Here is a 20,239-nt window from a genome sequence, read left to right as displayed (position 1 = left end):
TGTCAGATAGGATCAGCCTGGACTGAGACGGACCAAGGCAATCATACAGATCAGGGTAGAGGGTCCTATAAGGTTTCAAATTGGCAGCTTTGAGCATGATCATGAAGGACAGTGTGTGCATGGGTAAACATGGGTTTGTGGGTCACTGTTTTGTCATCACCTATTCTAATGTGTGAGGTAGTCTGATCCTTTACTGAGGATGATTACCCATCCGATGACTGACATGATGCTAGAGAACTACAGCAGGATTATTAATTCTAACACTATGCACCTAAGCCAAAGTCAGTCAGAGCTGAGATCATGTGTGCGGGTGGGTCTGTCGAGGCTCTGAGGCAAAGCAGTGATGCATGGCTGCGCAGCGGCAGTCCTCTCAATCAGGGCTGCCTGGGTAATGTTTACAATAAATGCGACAGCTGCATAGCTTGCTATCTGGCTACTTAAAGAGGAAGGCTGCGGCTACCAGCTTGTGATTCATTACTGTCCCAAAGGTGGAGAGGAGTGTATGAGGAGTGTTTGTGTGTGAGTGTGTGTGAGCCCAGCCAGCTGAGGGGAGTGCCGGTGGCTCGGCTCTGGGCTCTCTCTTTGTTGACAGCCGTTGTGACAAATCCAAAGGATCAGTGGCTCTGTCGACATGATGCCATTGGCTTCTTAAAATAGATAGAGAAGTACACTCAAAGAAAACAGAACCGCGGTCGTGAACCACGGCAGGTTCAGAGTGGGACCGACCCACATCGCAGCCAGCCCATCAGAGTCAGGCGACCAGCCTGTTAGCCAGTCTCTTCCCCAGAGAGCCTGTACAGAGACACTGTGATTCTAGCTGAGATTTCCATCATCTGGACTCCCAGTGGAGACTGTACAGCACAGAGAGATGGCTGTGAACAGACCGGAAGGTAAGGCACATAGCAGACAACGAGTTAAGGTACACTACATACTGTTCTAGCAGCTAGACCCTGGGAAACTATTGTGTTGCTGTTTGATAGAATGTGATTAAGTTCATAACGTGTGATGGAAATGAGATGGCTATTACTCTGGGAGGAATACTGATGGCTGTTTGATGTCTCTGACTAAGACAATTGTGTATAACTGATGCTGAGGCAGCAGTATAAACAGAGAGAATGAGAATGAGAATGAGAATGAGAGTGTGAGAGTGAGAGTGAGAGTGAGAGAGTGAGTGAGTGAGTGAGTGAGTGAGTGAGTGAGTGAGAGAGAGAGAGAGTGTGAGAGAGAGAGAGAGAGAGAGAGAGAGAGAGAGAGAGAGAGAGAGAGAGAGAGAGAGAGAGAGAGAGAGAGAGAGAGAGAGAGAGAGAGAGAGAGAGAGAGAGAGAGAGAGAGAGAGAGAGAGAGAGAGAGAGAGAGAGAGAGAGAGAGAGGTAGCACTCCAATTCATTGAGAGGAAGAAGCGGTGCTAAATTATTTATGAGAACCCATCTATTAATCAATGCTGCTGCTGCTTCACAGAAACCCTCTCAGCTTTCAGAGTTCACCTGTGGTCTTTGCTGTAATGTGCTGCTCTCTCTGTCTGTCTGCAGTGCAGTGGGCAGTGGACAGGCGCTAGTTTGATCCACAAAGCTGTTCTTGGAAGTGGATTAGGGTGAGCAGTGGGGTGTTTGTGGCACAGCATTTTGTCAGGAATGGCAGCCCTCTTGGAAAGGCTTGTCAGAATGGAGCATTGACATTGCTCTGTCACTGATGACACCAGAGCTTTTCTCTCAGGGGCACCAGGTCTGTACGGCCACAGTGCTGTCTGGGTGGATTTGGTTTCATGTCATTGGGGATATCAACAAACCCCTTGTGGTTCGGTCACTTGATCTGTGGGTGCAGACCTGTCCCTAAATGGGACAACTGTGTGGTTACAGGACCAGTGACTGACAATCAGACACTGGGCTATAAAGTCTACAGTACAACAGTTACTGTCACGGTTGCACAGGTGATTATGATTAGGACTATAAACCTTAAAGGAATAGAACTGGTATGTGTCTGGAGACAAATCAAAATGGCAGTCATACTGTATTTCCAAAGTCCAGTTTTCAATTTTGAAAATCACATTGAGCCACTTAAGAGAGCAGATTTTTTCAGTGTAATCTGCCAGCTCAAGATTTGTGTCCCTAGCCTCATCTTGATACATGACAAACAAACATGTTCATGAAACAGTATAAACAACATCGTTGCAGCCTGAGTGTACAACTGCAGATACTCTGGTCTTCAGGAAATGAAGAGAATGATAGAACAGCTGGGAATTAAAACTGAATTAAATCATTCACAAACTGACTAGTAATAAGGGTAATAAGATGATCTCTGACAGTACAATTCACTCAGCAGAAAGTCTCTGCATTAGATAAACACTAACCTGATGTCATTCTCTACCCTGTCTCTATGTTGTCCTCAGAGAGGACAGTACGGGGCCTGGTGTTGACCCTAAAGGTCATAAGTGAAAATAGCATATTGTCTCGGAGGCAATGTAACGTGATCAGTTGTCAGTATTTATGTGGGTCACAAGTGCTCAAGGATCTGCTTACCAGAGTAATTTCAAACGGAGATTGCAGTATAAGTGCAGCACAATTTGTCAATATGTCATGGTGGTTGTTTTGCCTTGCCTCAAGGTAACTCTGCTAAGCAAATAAATCAATATATGCTAATAGATCTAATACTAGCTAACACATTATGTTATGCTAATAGTTCTCTGTTAATACTAGGTGAACATGCAAAGCAATGCTTTTAGCAGAGGGATGTCATGACAGTGAGGTGTTGTGATGACAAAGCAGATATGAGTTCTGAGTGAATAGAAATGCTGGAATTGGCAGCGATTTTTGGGGATTTAGCTCCACCTCCTACAATAACAAAACTTAAATTAAACACTTACAAAACTAAGTGTATACATATCTGTACAGTGTTTATACTAGCTGCTACACTACTGCTGGTGTTTTTACAGACATGCCGAGACAATTCCCTAAGATCACGCTAAGTGAGGTGGATGAGGAGACACGTCTGCTGGCTGAGAAGGTGTACGCGTCAGCGCTGAAAGAGGAGGACACTAAGGATGCCCTGTCCATGTTCACCGTCCCTGAGGACTGTCCCATCGGCATGCACCAGGCCAAGGAGAGGGAGCTGCTCAAAGAGCTGGCAGAGCAGCATTCAGAAGAGAGTGCCAAGAGGTGAGTCTGGCCCTCAACAATACAAGGCCTCATGGAATCGAACCTAGCTGATCAATTAAGTACTGAATTCACAAGAATGTTTGGTTTCCAGGAAGAAGAGTTTCAAGATGATCCGTTCTCAGTCTGCATCCTTGCAGGGCCTGCAGATCCCTGTGACTGCAGAGTGGGCCCGTTCTGTGGTTACCCCATTCCTCTCACCCTCCTCCACCTGCTCCTCACTTCCAGAGAACTGCCCCGAGTACCAGAGGGTCACCATCAGTGGAGACTACTGCGCTGGTGTAAGTTCTCCGAGCAGGTGGCATACAGTTCATACTCAACTCATACAGTATTTCACTGCATACTGGAAGAGTTGCAATGAAATTGGACAGTAATGATTGTGTTTTGCTTTTCGTGTATTGATGTGAATAATGATGTGTATACTGTATATTTATGTTTTTGGTTCAACTGTAAAAGAGAACTTGGACTCAGCATGACTCCCTGTCAAAATAAAAGTTAGATAAACAATTTAAATAATAAAAGTGGTACTTTGGTATGACTTTAAATTCCCAGGCGGTTAAGAATAATCTTGTGTGTCAGAGTCCACAGGATGAAATGGAAAGCTATGTGATAAGACTAGTAATGACAGCTCTCTCCCCAGATCACAGTAGAGGACTATGAACAGGCAGCAAAAACCCTGATGAAAGCCCTGTTCATTAGGGAGAAGTACTCCAGACTGGCCTACCATCGCTTTCCCCGGACCGTCGCTCAGTTCCTCCGCAGCGCTGAGAACCACACGTGGAAGGAAGAGGACGAGGTTCTACCAGGTATACACTGAGTGTACAAAACATTAAGAACACCTCCCTTTTGCCCTCAGAACAGCCTCAATTTGTCGGGGCATGGGCTCCACCAGCTGTTGAAAGTGTTCCACAGAGATGCTGGCCCATGTTGACTCCAATAATTCCTACAGTTGTGACAAGTTGGCTGGATGTCCCTTGGGTGGTGATGCACACAGGAAACTGTTGAGTGTGAAAAACAAAGCAGCGTTGCAGTTCTTGACACAAACCGGTGCGCCTGTCACCTACTACCATACCCCGCCCAAAGACACTTAAATATTTTGTCTTGTCCATTCACCCTCGGAATGGCACACATACACAATCCATGTCTCAATTGTCTCAAGGCTTAGAAATCATTCTTTAACTTGTCTCCTCCCCTTCATCTACACTGATTGAAGTGGATTTAACAAGTGACATCAATAAGGGATCATAGCTTTCACCTGGATTCACCTGGTCAGTCTATGTCATGGAAAGAGCAGGTGTTCATAATGTTTTGTACACTCAGTGTATACTCAAACAGTGCCCATAAATTAACTACACTGCTCAAAAAAACACTCAAACAACACAATGTAACTCCAAGTCAATCACACTTCTGTGAAATCAAACTGTCCACTTAGGAAGCAACACATTTCACATGCTGTTGTGCAAATGGAATAGACAAAAGGTGGAAATTATAGGCAATTAGCAAGACACCCCCAATAAAGGAGTGGTTCTGCAGGTGGTGACCACAGAACAAAGGCGGAGGTAGCGGTCCTGCTGCTGGGTTGTTGCCCTCCTACGGCCTCCTCCACGTCTCCTGATGTACTGGCCTGTCTCCTGGTAGCGCCTCCATGCTCTGGACACTACGCTGACAGACACAGCAAACCTTCTTGCCACAGCTCACATTGATGTGCCATCTTGGATGAGCTGCACTACCTGAGCCACTTGTGTGGGTTGTAGACTCCGTCTCATGCTACCACTAGAGTGAAAGCACCGCCAGCATTCAAAAGTGACCAAAACATCAGCCAGGAAGCATAGGAACTGAGAAGTGGTCTGTGGTCACCACCTGCAGAACCACTCCTTTATTGGGGGTGTCTTGCTAATTGCCTATAATTTCCACCTTTTGTCTATTCCATTTGCACAACAGCATGTGAAATGTATTGTCAATCAGTGTTGCTTCCTAAGTGGACAGTTTGATTTCACAGAAGTGTGATTGACTTGGAGTTACATTGTGTTGTTTAAGTGTTCCCTTTATTTTTTTGAGCAGTGTATATGTCCATAATGTGTTCTTAACGTCCTGTACAAGTAGAGTCCATTGTATTAGAGTCTATGTCAGTCATACTGGTCTCCCCACAGATGTCTGCCCTTGCCCCAGGGAGGGGGAGGACCCTTACAACATCGAGAATATCCCAGACAACCTGAGCTATGAGCTGCAGATGAAAGATGGCATAGTGTATGTGTATGAGAACGCAGAGGCTCTAAGTCAGAACAGGCCCCGCAGCCTGCCCTACCCTGACCTGGAAACCTTTGCCATAGACCTCAGCCATGTGTTGGCCATGATCATTGATGGACCCACGTGAGTGACCACCACTTCCTGAACTCACCACTGTGTAATGGAGCTTTATTTTTGTCTCTGCATAACTAACGTGCTTTACAGGAAGACCTATTGTCACAGACGCCTGAACTTCCTGGGCTCAAAGTTCTACCTGCATGAAATGCTCAATGAGATGGCTGAGCTAAAGGAACTTAAGGGTGTTCCACACAGAGACTTCTACAATGTCAGAAAGGCAAGTTTCCAACACTTGAATGTGAAAGCTAAATTTGTAATGTGAAGTGAAAGTCCACCGTTTAGATCTGATGTGGCTACTTTCCCAGAGGCTTTGTGATAAAAAGCCACAATCAAACTGTGACGTCTCTCTTTCCCCAGGTGGACACACACATCCATGCAGCCGCCTGCATGTCCCAGAAGCACCTTCTGAACTTCATCCAGACCACCTACAAGACGGAGGCAGACCGTGTGGTGCTGGAGAAGGGCGGGCGGAAGCTGACCCTCAGAGAGGTGTTTGAACACCTCAACATGGACCCCTATGACCTCACTGTGGACTCCCTGGATGTACACGCTGTAAGACCCTCCCTCTCTCTATCTATTTCTCCTGCCATCATGCAATACCCTTACAAAGAAAAACAAATGAAAAAAATCATGGGGAAAAACATCGTTATCAGACACGTGGGAAGTTCCACATCTTATTTTCCATGTATTTTTCCCTCATGTGAAAATATATAACACTATTACTCTATTAGGTGTTTAAAGCGGCAATCCTTAATTGAAACATGAACAAAGGGGTCTCCCCACCACCGTTTCAGTAAAAAGCCAAGGTTTGGGGCTGGAGAAATGCAACCACTCTCAAATCCTTACCCTACGCTACGGATACAAGGACTGTCCATCCATGATACACTACATGACCAAAAGTATGTGAACACTGCTCGTCGAACATCTCATTCCAAAATCATGGGCAGTAATTTGGAGTTGGTCCTCCCTTTGCTGCTATAACAGCCTCCCCTCTTCTAGGAAGGCTTCCACTAGATGTTGGAACATTGAATCGTCTACAATGTCATTGTATGCTGTACCATTAAGCTTTCCCTTCACTAGAACTACGGGGCCTAGCCCGAACCATGAAAAACAGCCCCAGACCATTATTCCTCCTCCACCAAACTTTACAGTTGGCACTATGCATTGGGGCAGGTAGCATTATCCTGGCATCCGCCAAACCCAGATTCGTCCGCCGGACTGTCAGATGGTGAATCGTGATTCATCACTTCAGAGAACTAATTTCCACTGCTCCAGAGTCCAATGGCAGCGAGCTATACACCACTCCAGCCGACGCTTTACATTGCGCATGGTGATCTGCTCTGCCGTGGAATCCCATTTCATGAAGCTCCCGACGAACAGTTCTTGTGCTGACGTTGTTTTCAGAGGCAGTTTGGAACTCGGTAGATGTAACCAAGGACAGACAAACTCTGGATTGTTGCAACCGAGGACAGACGATTCTTAAGCGCTACGCACTTCAGCACTCGGTGGTCATGAGGCAAAATATTTTATATTCTTCAAGAATCAATTGGTAAATATCATTAATTTATAAGTTCAAAAACGGATGTGGTCACTAAGGATTTCCCCTTTAATAATAACAGGTAGTGACTTTCATACAGCAGAACTATACTGAGTGTACAAGATATTAAGAACACCTGCTCTTTCCATGACATAGACTGATCAGGTGAATCCAGGTGAAATCTATGATCCCTTATTGATGTCACTTGTTAAATCCACTTCAATCAGGGTAGATGAAGGGGAGGAGACAGGTTAAAGAATAATTTTTAAGCCTTGAGACAATTGAGACATTGATTGTGTACAGTATGTGTGCTATTCAGAGGGTGAAAGAGCAAAAAAAATATTTAAGTGACTTTGAACGGGGTATGGTTGTAGGTGCCAGGCGCACTGGTTTGTGTCAAAAACTACAATGCTGCTAGGTTTATCACGCTCAACAGTGTCCAGTGTGTATCAAGACTGATCAACCACCCAAAAGACATCCAGCCAACTATGGGAAGCATTGGAGTCAACATTGGCCAGCATCCCTGTGGAACTTACGACACCTTGTAGAGTTCATGCCCCAATGAATAGAGGCTGTTCTGAGGGCAAAAGGGGGTTGCAACTCAGTATTAGGAAGGTGTTCTTAATGTTTTGTACACTCAGTGTATGTCGCCATTTGAACGTGAACCATTAACATGCCCTTAAAAGAGAAATCATTTTGTCCACTGCTCTGTGAATGTCCCGCATAATTTCTCCCTTGTAAATAATTTAGGATTTTTAGATGCTGTCACCATAATTCCATAGGTGGAAACATTGCTTCTGCAACATGTTAACAGAATAACATTATTTAAAACCCACGTGAACTTTCCACATGTGAAACTGCACATTTTATTTATTTGCAATTTTTATCATGTGGAAGTTTTCACATACAGTGCATTCGGGAATTATTCAGACCCCTTTACTTTTTTCATATTTTGTTACGTTACAGCTTAATTCTAAAATTGATTACATTGTTTTTTCCTCATCAATCTACACACAATACCCCATAATGACAAACCAAAAACATGTACTTATGTAAATGTGAAATATCACATTTACATAAGTATTCAGACCCTTTACTTAATACTTTGTTGAAGCACCTTTGGCAGCGATTACAGTATTGAGTCGTCTTGGGTAAGACACCACAAGCTTGGCACATCTGTATTTGGGGAGTTTCTCCCAGTTTCAGCTCTGTCAGGTTGGATGGAGAGAACAATGACCCTAAGCACACAGCCAAGACAACGCAGGAGTGGCTTCGGGGCAAGTCTCTCCAGAGATGTTCGATCGGGTTCAAGTCCGGGCTCTGGCTGGGCCACTCAAGGACATTCAGAGACTTGTCCCGAAGCCACTCCTGCATTGTCTTGGCTGTGTGCTTAGGCTCGTTGTCCTGTTGGAAGGTGAACCTTTGCCCCAGTCTGAGGTCCGGAGCAGGTTTTCATCAAGGATCTCTCTATACTTTGCTCCATTCACCCTTTCCTCAATCCTGACTAGTCTACTAGTCCCTGCCGCTGAAAAACATCCCCACAGCATGATGCTTCCACCACCATGCATCACCGTAAGGATGGTATTGGCCAGGTGATGAGCGGTGACTGGTTTCCTCCAGGCGTGACGCTTGGCATTCAGTCCAAAGAGTTCAATCTTGGTTTCATCAGACCAGAGCATTTTGTTTCTCATGGTCTGAGAGTCTTGAAGTGCCTTTTGGAAAACTCCAAGCCGGCTGTTATGTGCCTTTTACTGAGGAGTGGCTTCCGTCTGGCCACTCTACCATAAAGGTCTGATTGGTGGAGTGCTGCAGAGATGGTTGTCCTTCTGGAAAGTTCTCCCATCTCCACAGAGGAACTCTAGAGCTCTGTCAGAGTGACCATTGGGTTCTTGGTCACCTCCTTGACTAAGGCCTTTTGTCCCCCAATTGCTCAGTTTGGCTGGGCAGCCAGCTCTTGGAAGTCTTGGTGGTTCCAAACTTCCATGTAAGAATGATGGCCACTGTGTTCTTAGGGACCTTCAATGCTGTAGAAATGTTTTGGTACCCTTCCCCAGATCTGTGCCTCGACACAATCCTGTCTCGGAGACCTACGGACAATTCCTTTGACCTCATGGCTTTGTTTTTGCTCTGACATGCACGGTCAATTGTGGGACCTTATATTGACAGGTGTGTGCCTTTCAAAATCTTGTCCAATCAATTGAATTTCCCACAGGTGGACTCCAATCAAGTTGTAGAAACATCTCAAGGATGATCAATGGAAACAGGATGCACCTGAGCTCAACTTCGAGTCTCATAGCAAAAGGTCTGAATACTTATGTAAATATTTTTGGGGTATTTTGTATTTTTTTTTGTATTTAAATGTTTAAAAAAACAGTTTTGCTTTGCCATTATGGGGTATTCTGTGTAGATTGTTGAGTTTTTAAAATGTTATTTAATCCATTTTAGAATAAGGCTGTAACGTAACAAAATGTTGGAAAAATCAAGGGGTCTGAATACTTTCCGAAGGCACTGTATGAAACTGCAAATGTGATTTTCACATGATTGAATTTCACATGTGAACTTGCATTTCCACATGGGAAAGTGAGCTTTTCACATGTGAAATTGCATATCCGATTTTCACCTGGAAATTTCACAAGTGAAACCGCAATTCACGTGAGGTGAAAACATGTTACTCTCCTCACATGTTACAAGGTGGTGTTGACTTGTGAACTCTTAATTGAATACATGTGAAAATATGGTCACACGTGAAATTTAAGTTCAACACGTGAAAACAGAAAATGCTTGTTAGACACGTTTGTTTTAAAGAGTATATCATCCATACTGTACAGGAACAGCTGTTATGCCATAAAACACATATTTATTGTGTAACCATAGCTGTTCAGTTATATCTATAGCTAGAGACACATTTCAGTTTTGGAGATCTGTTAGCACCATCCATAAGCTAATATTAGATCTCTGTGTGTGTCTCACCCCACAGGGCAGACAAACCTTTCACAGATTCGATAAGTTCAACTCCAAGTACAACCCAGTGGGGGCCAGTGAACTCAGAGAAATCTACCTGAAAACAGACAACCTCATAGATGGAGAGTACTTTGCACGCATTATCAAGGTATAGTTCATTCATACAGAAAACATCCTGAATCTCTGAAATTGATAACACATGTTATGTTGCACAAGCTATCATTATTATGCAACAACAACATGTGCAGCAACACATTTGAGGATGTGTTACTCTGATGGATGGGAGGTGACAGAGACCCCGAATAATGGTGTTGTTTGGAGATGAGAGAACTTCACAATTATTTGATCTTTCCACCTGTCTTGCCCTTGACAGGAAGTGTCCCATGACCTAGAGGAGAGTAAGTACCAGCATGCTGAGCCTCGTCTGTCCATCTACGGACGCTCTGCAGACGAATGGGACAGCCTCTCCAAGTGGTTCATCCAGCACAAAGTGCACTCTACCAACATGCAGTGGATCATCCAAGTCCCCAGGATCTAGTAAGTGCTGCTGTCTGAGTGACAGCTGAAGGCAAAGAGTTACATTTCACTTTCAACTGGAGAAGGTATGTAACATGTCTACTATATAATATAATACTCTTTTAATGAGATGTTTGTCATGCTTAATAATCTTTCATTTCTTTCAGTGATATTTTCAAGTCAAAAAAGTTGATCACTAACTTTGCCAAGATGTTGGAGAACATATTCCTTCCTCTGTTTGAGGCTACAGTCAAGCCACAGAAGCATAAAGAGCTACATGTATTTCTGAAATATGTGAGTATAATTCATTTGGATTTTCCTGCAAAAACTTTCCTGATAGTGTCAACCATTCACCATTCAACCCCTACTCTTCCTGTGCAGGTGACAGGCTTTGACAGTGTGGATGATGAGTCCAAGCACAGTGACCACATGTTCTCCTACAAGAGCCCCAAGCCTGGGCAGTGGACAGCAGATGAAAACCCTCCCTACAGCTACTACCTCTTCCACATGTACGCCAACATCATGGTGCTCAACAATCTGAGGAAGTACGTACCTGTTGATATCTGCCCCTCTCAGGCCTCTGGTAACGAACCCAAACCATTACATCTCATTCAAGAGAAACATAGAGTTCCAACTGTCCTTCTGCTGATGCTGCTGAGGGGAAAATGTAGGTGTTACACCCATTGTTCAGTTGCTATTATTCATTGAATTTACAGTAAGGCACTTCAGAATGTCCTGAGGTCAACCAAGGGGAGCAGAACACGTGTCTGGTTGCAGTCATGCTACGTTACTGCACAGTGTAATGCACCAAGGCATCTATAAATAAATTCCATATGATAATACAAAGGAATAGAATTACAGACTTGAATTACTGGCACATATGGTCAAGGGGCTCCTCCAAGGTCACTGAAGATGCTACTGTAGGTCCTACATAATGCACTTGTGTAGCTCTGTTTGTGTGTGTGTGTGTGTGTGTGTGTGTGTGTGTGTGTGTGTGTGTGTGTGTGTGTGTGTGTGTGTGTGTGTGTGTGTGTGTGTGTGTGTGTGTGTGTGTGTGTGTGTGTGTGTGTGTGTGTGTGTGTGTGTGTGTGTGTGTGTGTGTGTGAATATGACCACTGAATTTTTCCCTGGGTCTCTTCCAGGGAGCGAGGCTTGAGCACCTTCCAGTTCCGTCCACACTGCGGGGAGGCTGGATCCATCACCCACCTGGTCTCTGCTTTCCTCACAGCTGACAACATCTCCCATGGCCTCAACCTCAAGAAGGTAATTTACTACTAGACTGAATCCTGCATCAACTGTCCTCAACACACTCCAGCCTACACACATTTATTTGCCATCAATGGACTAATGTAATTCCTCAACTCCCCAGCATGTTTGAATGGAGCACTCTCATGCTGATCTCCCATGTGATACAGTAGGTGCTACTCACATGAATAGTGGATGTCATGAGATGACCCTAAAGAAATGCAAAGCTATCTAATATTCTCACATGAAAGCACGCTGTATAAATGCAAGCCATTGTACTGTATTACAGTAACAGTGTTCAGCCCTTCAGGGCTTCCTGTTTGCTTCATTTTCCTGTCTTTCTGTGGGCCGAACCAGCACACAGACAAGGAAAGGCCCTGTCTACCAGGCCTGCTCAATGCAAATACAGCCACTGAAAATAACTGAGCCAGCCACAGGGACAGGAGCTAGCTTTCAACTTTTGACACATTTTAACATCTACCGTGTCTGCTGAACAGTAAGCAGAGACCCTGTACGATGAGCAGGTGACAGCGAGGTGTGTGTGAGTCTGTGTGTATGTACTGAGTGTGTCTGTCTCTCTCTGCCACAGAGCCCTGTCCTACAGTACCTGTACTACCTGGCCCAGGTGCCCATTGCCATGTCTCCTCTGAGCAATAACAGCTTGTTCCTGGAATATTCCAAAAACCCTCTCAGGGAATTCCTACACAAGGGGTTGTGCGTATCTCTATCAACAGATGATCCTATGCAGTTCCACTATACCAAGGTAAACTGTTGGAAAAAATAGGTGCTCAAATCAGCTCCAGCTGAGTGTTCCATAGCTGTATTGTAGGACAGTACTTGATGACAGTGTGTCCTGTCTGTAGGAGGCACTTATGGAGGAGTATGCCATCGCGGCCCAGCTGTGGAAGCTCAGCACCTGTGATGTGTGTGAGATTGCCAGGAACAGTGTGCTGCAGAGTGGCCTGTCTCACCAGGTAGAGCTCTGGGCACTGATATCTACCCTCTTAGTAAAAAGGGTTCCAAAAGGGCTCTTCGCTGGCCTCACAGGAGAACCCTTTTTGTTCCAGGTAGAATACTTTTTGGTTCCAGGTAGAAACCCAAAAGTGTTCTACCAGGAACCAAAAAAGGTACTTCAAAGGGTTCTCCTATGGTGACAGCCAATGAACCCTTTTACGTTCTAGATAGCACCTTTTTTATAGAGTGTATAATAGCATGAATGCAAAATAACATTGAATATCCTTCCCCTGTCCCCCATCTAATGGAGTGGTTATACTTAAGGAGCTTACATGATATACAATCTCTGGTAATACTGTATAACTCATTTTGTGCAGGAGAAGAAGCACTTTATTGGGGCCAACTACTTGAAGGATGGACCTGAGGGGAACGACATTCGGCGGACCAATGTGGCTCAGATCCGCATGGCCTACCGCCACGAGACCCTGTGCAATGAGCTCAGCTTCCTTGTGGATGCAGTGAAGACTGAAGCGGCCATTGGCACACAACCAGAGTGACCACAACAACATGGGACTTAGCTCAATTCATGCATGTAAGCTCTCAACCATCACAACGATATCTCTTGCGTTCATGGGAGAAAAAGCCCAATGGTTTGAATGGATAAGTGTGTCTCTTGTTTCTCTGGCTGCATGTGTGCTACTGTGAAAGCAGATAACAAAGGGTGCCATTGCAGTTAAAGAGATTCTCCAGTACTTTTGTATACTTTTTGCCAGTAGTTCTGAAAGTAGTGCTCAAGAGCCAAAAGTGGTCCCCGAAAATGGTGTACTATGTCACATACTGTATGTGCAGATATATACATCATGACATTGCTCTCTCTCTCTCGCTCTGCTGTGGGTGCATCATGTTAGCTGTCAAATGGCGAGGGGCTGAAGCTCATTGGTTGAAATCGAATCCTAAGGGGTTGGCCCACATGGAGGAATATGTAGGCCAAGCACAGCTTCCAGAATAGTAGTTGCTTTCAAACTAGGCATTTCATGTATAACTGAGGTAAGGTAGATTATGCATGTATGAACTACACATTGACACATCCAAAGCGGGAGGTTTAATAAATACTTATTAGTCGCCAAAGTTCCGGAGCATGTCTTTAACAGTATAAAAATAGTTTGGAGTGGTAGCAGTAGAAGCCAACTACATCTTAGTGTCTAAATGATGTAGGTCCACAGTACAAAGGTTTCCTTCTGCAGTGCAGCAACATCCTCTGCACTAAGGCGGGCTCACTCTGCAGAGCACTTACTCACCGTTCAGTAATATTACAACATATGTGTGGTTTCAAGTGCAATGTCTGGGAGAAAAAACACTGGCCACTTCTATTTTGATGTCCAACACTCACTGTATCATGCCTTAGTGATGGGCGGTCCCAGCTGTTGACAGAACCTGACAAGAGTGTTTTTCTCTGGAGCTGGAACACTGTGATGAATGAAGTCTGGTACATTTCCACTGTCCCTTTCCATGTGTGCTTGTTTTTACAGGATGTCATGCAGTAGGTTCCAAGGAAGACACTGAAGTCAGTTGTGGGACACTGTAGGTACAATACATTGTACTTGTATGCACTGTATGATATTTGCTTGACATTTGTGTGAATGTTTTGTTTCAATTTGAATGAAAACAGGCATTTATATTGGTCAAGAGTATGCTATATTTAATTTGAATGAACTGTATCTATAACGTACTGTACTGTATCTATAACGTACTGTACTGTATCTATAACGTACTGTACTGTATCTATAAAGCAACATTGAGTCAATTGAATTGTGAACGTTTGGACAAGAGAGGAAAAATGAGAAAGCACATCTTCTTCTCTAGTTGCACTGAGATACAAGATGTCCAAAGATGTTATACTGCTCTATCTCGCCTCTTGCTCATTAATGGTTGACAGAATGCTGTAAAATAGCCTGTTTTTAATTATGTTACTTTTGTTATCAATAACGATATTTAATCATGGATTATTCCGTTTTTGTTGTTGTCATGCAGCAATTTAAAACTGTGAGATGATGGAATATATTGTTTATTAGAACATTAACCCAAATCTCATGGCATTAGTCTGCCACATTTCCAAAAAAGGCTAAGAAATAACTGCAAGGCAGGGGATACAAAAGTTTGAATTTATTGCATCAATTCAAGATTGGCATTAGTTTAAAAACATGGTTTAAAATGCAGTAGTTAGCAGTGGCCCTGGCATACTGACTAACCTTTTCTGAAGTCGTAAAATCAATTATATGTATAACAGAAAATAACAAACCATTTTCAATTCAGCTACTATACTAGTCCTAGTCTCAACTCATCCACGTTGCAGCAATAATTGCATTGATGACATCGCCATCTAGTGGTTAAAATATAGGACGCTCTCCAGAATAATCTATTGTAAACATGAACAACAAAACAACAAGGAGACATAAAATAACTTTTTAAAGCAAAATTGGAAAGGCATCCCATGCTATAAATAAATGCATTTGAATAACATTAATGCACACTTTATACAAACTACTAAACAACATAAATTCCATAAGCAGGAACACAACTTTAAAAAAGGAACACAACTTTAAAAAAGCAGCCAGACCTTATCTTTGGTCGTACATAATCTAAAGCATCAAGGTTCTGTCTCTGATGCTGAATCTGCGTTGGTCTCATCACTGATGTTCACACTGATGTCATTGGCTGTCTCTTTGCACACATCCTCCTCAGGCTCAGCCTTAGCTTCAGTCTCAGTCTGGGCTTCCTTTGTGTCCTTCATACAGGTGTGTGCTGCACACTCCTTTGTCTCAATGTACTCTTTCTGCTGCTCCCCATCCCAGCAGGGGAGAATAGTCTTGAGGCCATTGTTCCTTTTTAAAGAGGGAAAATAAAATGTGACTTGCAGGCTGAACATTAGTTAACACCCTATCAACTTACATCCCTAAAGTCACTCTGCCTCTGCTATAAATATAATGTATGCATGACCATGTCAACAGGTATATGTTATAGTAATTGTGCTTAATGAATTACCTTGATCTAAATAATGGTTTTAAATTCAAGGGATCTTACATATCTAGTTTTTTCCCCCTTTACAATGAAAAGGTAGCAAAAACACTTACGTTCTAAAGTACAAGATAATGGCCATTGCGGTCAGAAGAAGAACAATGGTTGAGGTGATAAGTATTGCGCTGCTCATGGACTGGGGTAGTTCTACCTCTACCTCCTCTGGGCTATCAGAAAAACTACTGAGAGAGAGAAGAGAGGAGCGAGAATGAGAGGTGGGCCGGGCGGACTGTGTGGAGGGGACAAGATGAATGATGGCTGGAGAGAGGGAGGTAGAGGGGGATGAGGCCGCTCCTGAAGGAGAAGGATGTGCTCCCTCCTGTTGCTTCGGTGTGGTCAAAGCGGTATCAGCTGTGGTATCCTCCAATTGTATCACTGTGGTATCCTCCAATTGTATCACTGTGGTATCCTCCAATTGTATCACTGTGGTAAGTAAATGAGAGTAAGTTAGCAATGTATTCACATTCAATTAAATTAATAAATTGATATCCAGCATTAACATCACAGTAGCTGTTTGCCAAAAATTTGAATTTCACTCAATTCCTATAACATGGTCACACCACCCCAGGGACAGTTCAGGAAGTTAATGTAGGATGTTTTTCACACTCAAATGTTCCCTTTTCCTCTCACGTTCTTACAATTGTTAGTCTCACAAAGGAAATTGAAGTATGTGATTTGACTTTCTGAAAAAATGCCAATTACCTCAGAGTTTAGGGTCAACAGAAAGGCACAGAGCAATTAGCCTATGTATTCATGAATCACCATACCATAACATTTCTCTACTGGATCCATTGATCCAGTGACATGATCCTACCAGACGAGCTAAACTACTTCTATGCAAATAACACTGAAACACGCTTGAGAGCACCAGCTGTTCCGGAAGACTCTGTGATCACGTTCTCCGCAGCCGATGTGAGTAAGACCTTTGAAACAGGTCAACATTCACAAGGCCGCAGGGCCAGACGGATTACCAGGACGTGTACTGCGGGCATGTGCTGACCAACTGGAAAGTGTCTTCACTGACATTTTCAACCTCTCCCTGTCTGAGTCTGTAATACCAACATGTTTTAAGCAGACCACCACAGTGCCTGTGCCCAAGAACACTAAGGTAACCTGCCTAAATGACTACCGACCCGTAGCACTCACGTCTGTGGCCATGAAGTGCATTGAAAGGCTGGTCATGGCTCACATCAACACCATCATCCCAGAATCCCTAGACCCACTCCAATTTGCATACAGCTCCAATATATCCACAGATGATGATGCAATCTCTATTGCCCTCCATACTGCCCTTTCCCACCTGGACAAAAGGAACACCTCTGTGAGAATGCTTTTCATTGACTACAGCTCAGCATTCAACACCATAGTACCCTCAAAGCTCATCAATAAGCTGACCCTGGGACTAAACATCTCCCTCTGCAACTGGATCCTGAACTTCCTGACAGGCCGCCCCCAGGTGGTAAGGGTAGGTAACAACACATCCGCCACGCTGATCCTCAACACGAGGGCCCCTCAGGGGTGCATGCTCGGTCCCCTCCTGCACTCCCTGTTCACTCATGACTGCACGGCTTCAAGTTCCTTGGTGTCCACATCACCAACAAACTATCATGGTCCAAGCACACCAAGACAGCCGTGAAGAGGGCACAACAAAACCTATTCCCCCTCAGGAGACTGAAAAGATTTGGCATGGGTCCTCAGATCCCCAAAAGGTTCTACAGCTGCACCATTGAGAGCATCCTGACTGGTTGCATCACTGCCTGGTATGGCAACTGCTCGGCCTCCGACCGCAACAGAGGGTAGTGCGTTCGTCCCAGTACATCACTGGGGCCAAGTTTCCTGCAAATTCCCCCCCCCCCCCCGCTCCCCCTCTTTACACCACTGCTACTCTCTGTTGTCATCTATGCATAGTCACTTTAATAACTCTACCTACATGTACATACTACCTCAACTAACCGGTGCCCCCGCACATTGAATCTGTATCGCTTCCCAACTGTATATAGTCTCGCTATTGTTATTTTACTGCTGCTCTTTAATTACTTGTTACTTTTATCTCTTATTCTTAGCCGTATTTATTTTAAACTGAATTGTTGGTTAGGGGCTCGTAAGTAAGCATTTCACTGCAAGGTCTTGTATTCAGCGCATGTGACTAATACAATTTGATTTGATTTGTTTCGCACTGAGATTAAGATTTTTTAAAATCCTTTACTGTACCTGAAGCATTGAAGCAGAACACATCAAAAAGTTTGGTGACAGAGGCTCTCCATTTGATGACACCGGTCTGATTTTGACCACAGGTTTTACTGGCCTCAATACGAGGGATCACTGCAAAATGTTCATCAATCCACCCAAACCTAGAGACACAGCCGATTTAAAATGGATTCATTAATTCTCAGAGGTTATCTATTATGAAAAGGATCACTAGCATACAAAGCAGAATCTAATCTAAAAGCCATTTTACCTGCATGTTTCCAAGCCCAGTCTCTGAGCCTCCTCAACCTGGGAATTGGAGGCCATGGTTACACCCAGAGACCAGCACACCTCCCTGGCCTCAGAGGCATTGAAGGCATAGGCAAAGTGGTTGAGGTTATTTGTGTAGCTGACCAGAAACACCCCAGCTATTTGTCTCTCTGGGAAAGCTGGTGATAAGGGAATTGAAGATAAGTTCATGTACATGTTTGCTGGTTTTAAAACATTATCAATATTTCACTGTTCTTGTTTCTAATTAGTCAAGTTTATCAATTTGAAAATCCAATAATAAGTCAGAATATTTTAACCTAATGATTTATTTTATTTTAGATAATTTAGTGAAAGTATCACTTAATACATTTGCATGCCTTGTATTATTTAATATATTTTATATCAACATGCATCACTAATCATTAATGAAGATAACAAAATCACTTCAAAATGATGTTCAAAATAATTCTACAAAAGCACAATGCATATTTGAGAACTGATTTTGATTAGTGAAAGAAGGAAACATCTTTGAGCTTTGAGACACATGCAGTATAAAAATAATAAATACAAAAATAATTATCTTACCATTGATTTTGCTAGGATCAACGTGTAGACCAGAGAATGACAGTGTGAGAGGCAGCAGTAGTGAGAGGATCCAAACCTGCATCATGGTTACCAATGGTCAGAGACACAGGACTGGGAGCTACTGGGATGTGTTCCACTGTGTGTTCCACTGTGTGTCTGTGAGCCAAATGAAGGGGTTAGTGAGAGGTGATTCTCTTCAGATCAGAAGGGTGGGTTCATGAAGTGTACAAAGCTGTTGTATAAATGACCAGTCAGACGAGGTGGTGACAAGGCCACGGAACCACCGGGAACAGGAAGCAGGAAGTACGTTGTACAGCCCATTCAGTATGAGCACTTTAGGATCCAACCAGGTCCAAGAATACAATAAATGTAGCAAGACGTTAACATAACATGGTGCAGAAGCATCGGAAGTGTGGCATAAACTGCTGAAGTAGTGGATTTTTTTTTAAAGAGGTTAATTAATTGAGAATAAGATCAACAGCTCTTACTCATAATACTGTGTAATAACACATTATGCTTGAAAAGACAGATGGAGGATTCCATCCAAACTGATCGTCAGGACTCCTTTACCAACTTCAGGAAAACATTTCTGAGATGATCATTTCTGATTTGACCTCAAGGATCCCTTCTGTTAAAACAACTAACATTAAAACATTGAACCTTAGTAAAAAATAATAGATAGGCACGTCAGATTGGGAGTCTGCCTAAAAACACGTATGGATACAGAATAAGCATGAATCAAACAACTTAGTACTTAAGTTGTATTCTTTCGAGAGAGTACAGGAGGAGTGTTTGGCACAGATGGATGTTGGGAAAATTGTTTCTTTTTTATTGACTTTGGCACCTCACACAATGATTTCCTCCATCTGCCCATTGCTCAGTCATTAACAAGCTCATGATCCCTGGCATCCTCTGATGTGACTCTGACACACAGCGAAATCCCACTTCCAGCAAAACACCTCACCCCAAACTAGTACAGCAGGAAATGACGCAGGCAGAACTGAAAAATAAGCAAAAGTCGTTTTTTGCCGTATGAGAAGAGTCAGTGACATTTAAACGTCCCAAAAGAATGGACATCTAAAGAGGACATCTATATTTTCTTTTGTGACATTAATTTAATATTAAAATAGAGAGAATCACTCAAGCAGCCTTGACACACTGCAGCTACAGCTTAATGGAGCCAAGTAGATTACATAAGTGGTTTCCTGAGAGATATGAAAGATCTTTCATTTTCATAAGTGTAGGGCGGAAGGGAACAAGCACTGTGTTGAAAAATACAATTACTGTGTCACTCATTCCACCGAGGTTAGCATGAGAATTCTGCCAATACACCTGTTTGCTTCATGTAAACGACACCTGTTTGTCTGACGTACATTATTTACTATGGAAATGAATG

The 20,239-nt window shown here is 43.4% G+C and overlaps 2 protein-coding genes across 3 annotated transcripts; one reads left to right on the top strand and one right to left on the bottom strand.

Moving 5' to 3' along the window:
* The first annotated feature begins 352 nt into the window (after window positions 1-352).
* On the top strand, window positions 353-14,530 carry LOC129834470 (AMP deaminase 3-like). Of its 2 annotated transcripts, XM_055899479.1 has the most exons (16): window positions 353-890; window positions 2,930-3,152; window positions 3,244-3,430; window positions 3,790-3,955; window positions 5,300-5,519; window positions 5,601-5,730; window positions 5,871-6,065; window positions 10,028-10,159; window positions 10,385-10,548; window positions 10,695-10,821; window positions 10,909-11,072; window positions 11,670-11,790; window positions 12,362-12,535; window positions 12,636-12,746; window positions 13,104-13,318; window positions 14,256-14,530. In XM_055899479.1, the coding sequence occupies exons 1-15, from the start codon at window positions 869-871 to the stop codon at window positions 13,281-13,283; spliced, it is 2,316 nt and encodes a 771-aa protein (XP_055755454.1). In that variant the 5' UTR covers window positions 353-868; the 3' UTR covers window positions 13,284-13,318; window positions 14,256-14,530. The 2 variants fall into 2 exon arrangements, with proteins under 2 accessions (XP_055755454.1, XP_055755453.1); XM_055899478.1 differs by having other exon boundaries at window positions 13,104-14,530.
* A 343-nt stretch (window positions 14,531-14,873) lies between these two features.
* On the bottom strand, window positions 14,874-19,034 carry LOC129834472 (lymphatic vessel endothelial hyaluronic acid receptor 1-like). The gene is made up of 5 exons (XM_055899480.1): window positions 18,844-19,034; window positions 18,260-18,437; window positions 18,013-18,152; window positions 15,858-16,224; window positions 14,874-15,608 (listed from the first exon to the last, which is right to left on the bottom strand). The coding sequence occupies exons 1-5, from the start codon at window positions 18,926-18,928 to the stop codon at window positions 15,374-15,376; spliced, it is 1,005 nt and encodes a 334-aa protein (XP_055755455.1). The 5' UTR covers window positions 18,929-19,034; the 3' UTR covers window positions 14,874-15,373.
* Between the last annotated feature and the right edge of the window lie 1,205 nt (window positions 19,035-20,239).

The sequence above is a fragment of the Salvelinus fontinalis genome, chromosome 35, assembly GCF_029448725.1.
Source record: "Salvelinus fontinalis isolate EN_2023a chromosome 35, ASM2944872v1, whole genome shotgun sequence".
Lineage (NCBI taxonomy): Eukaryota > Metazoa > Chordata > Actinopteri > Salmoniformes > Salmonidae > Salvelinus > Salvelinus fontinalis.
Note: the sequence above shows the minus strand (reverse complement) of the source record. Positions and strands in the feature narration are given on the sequence as shown.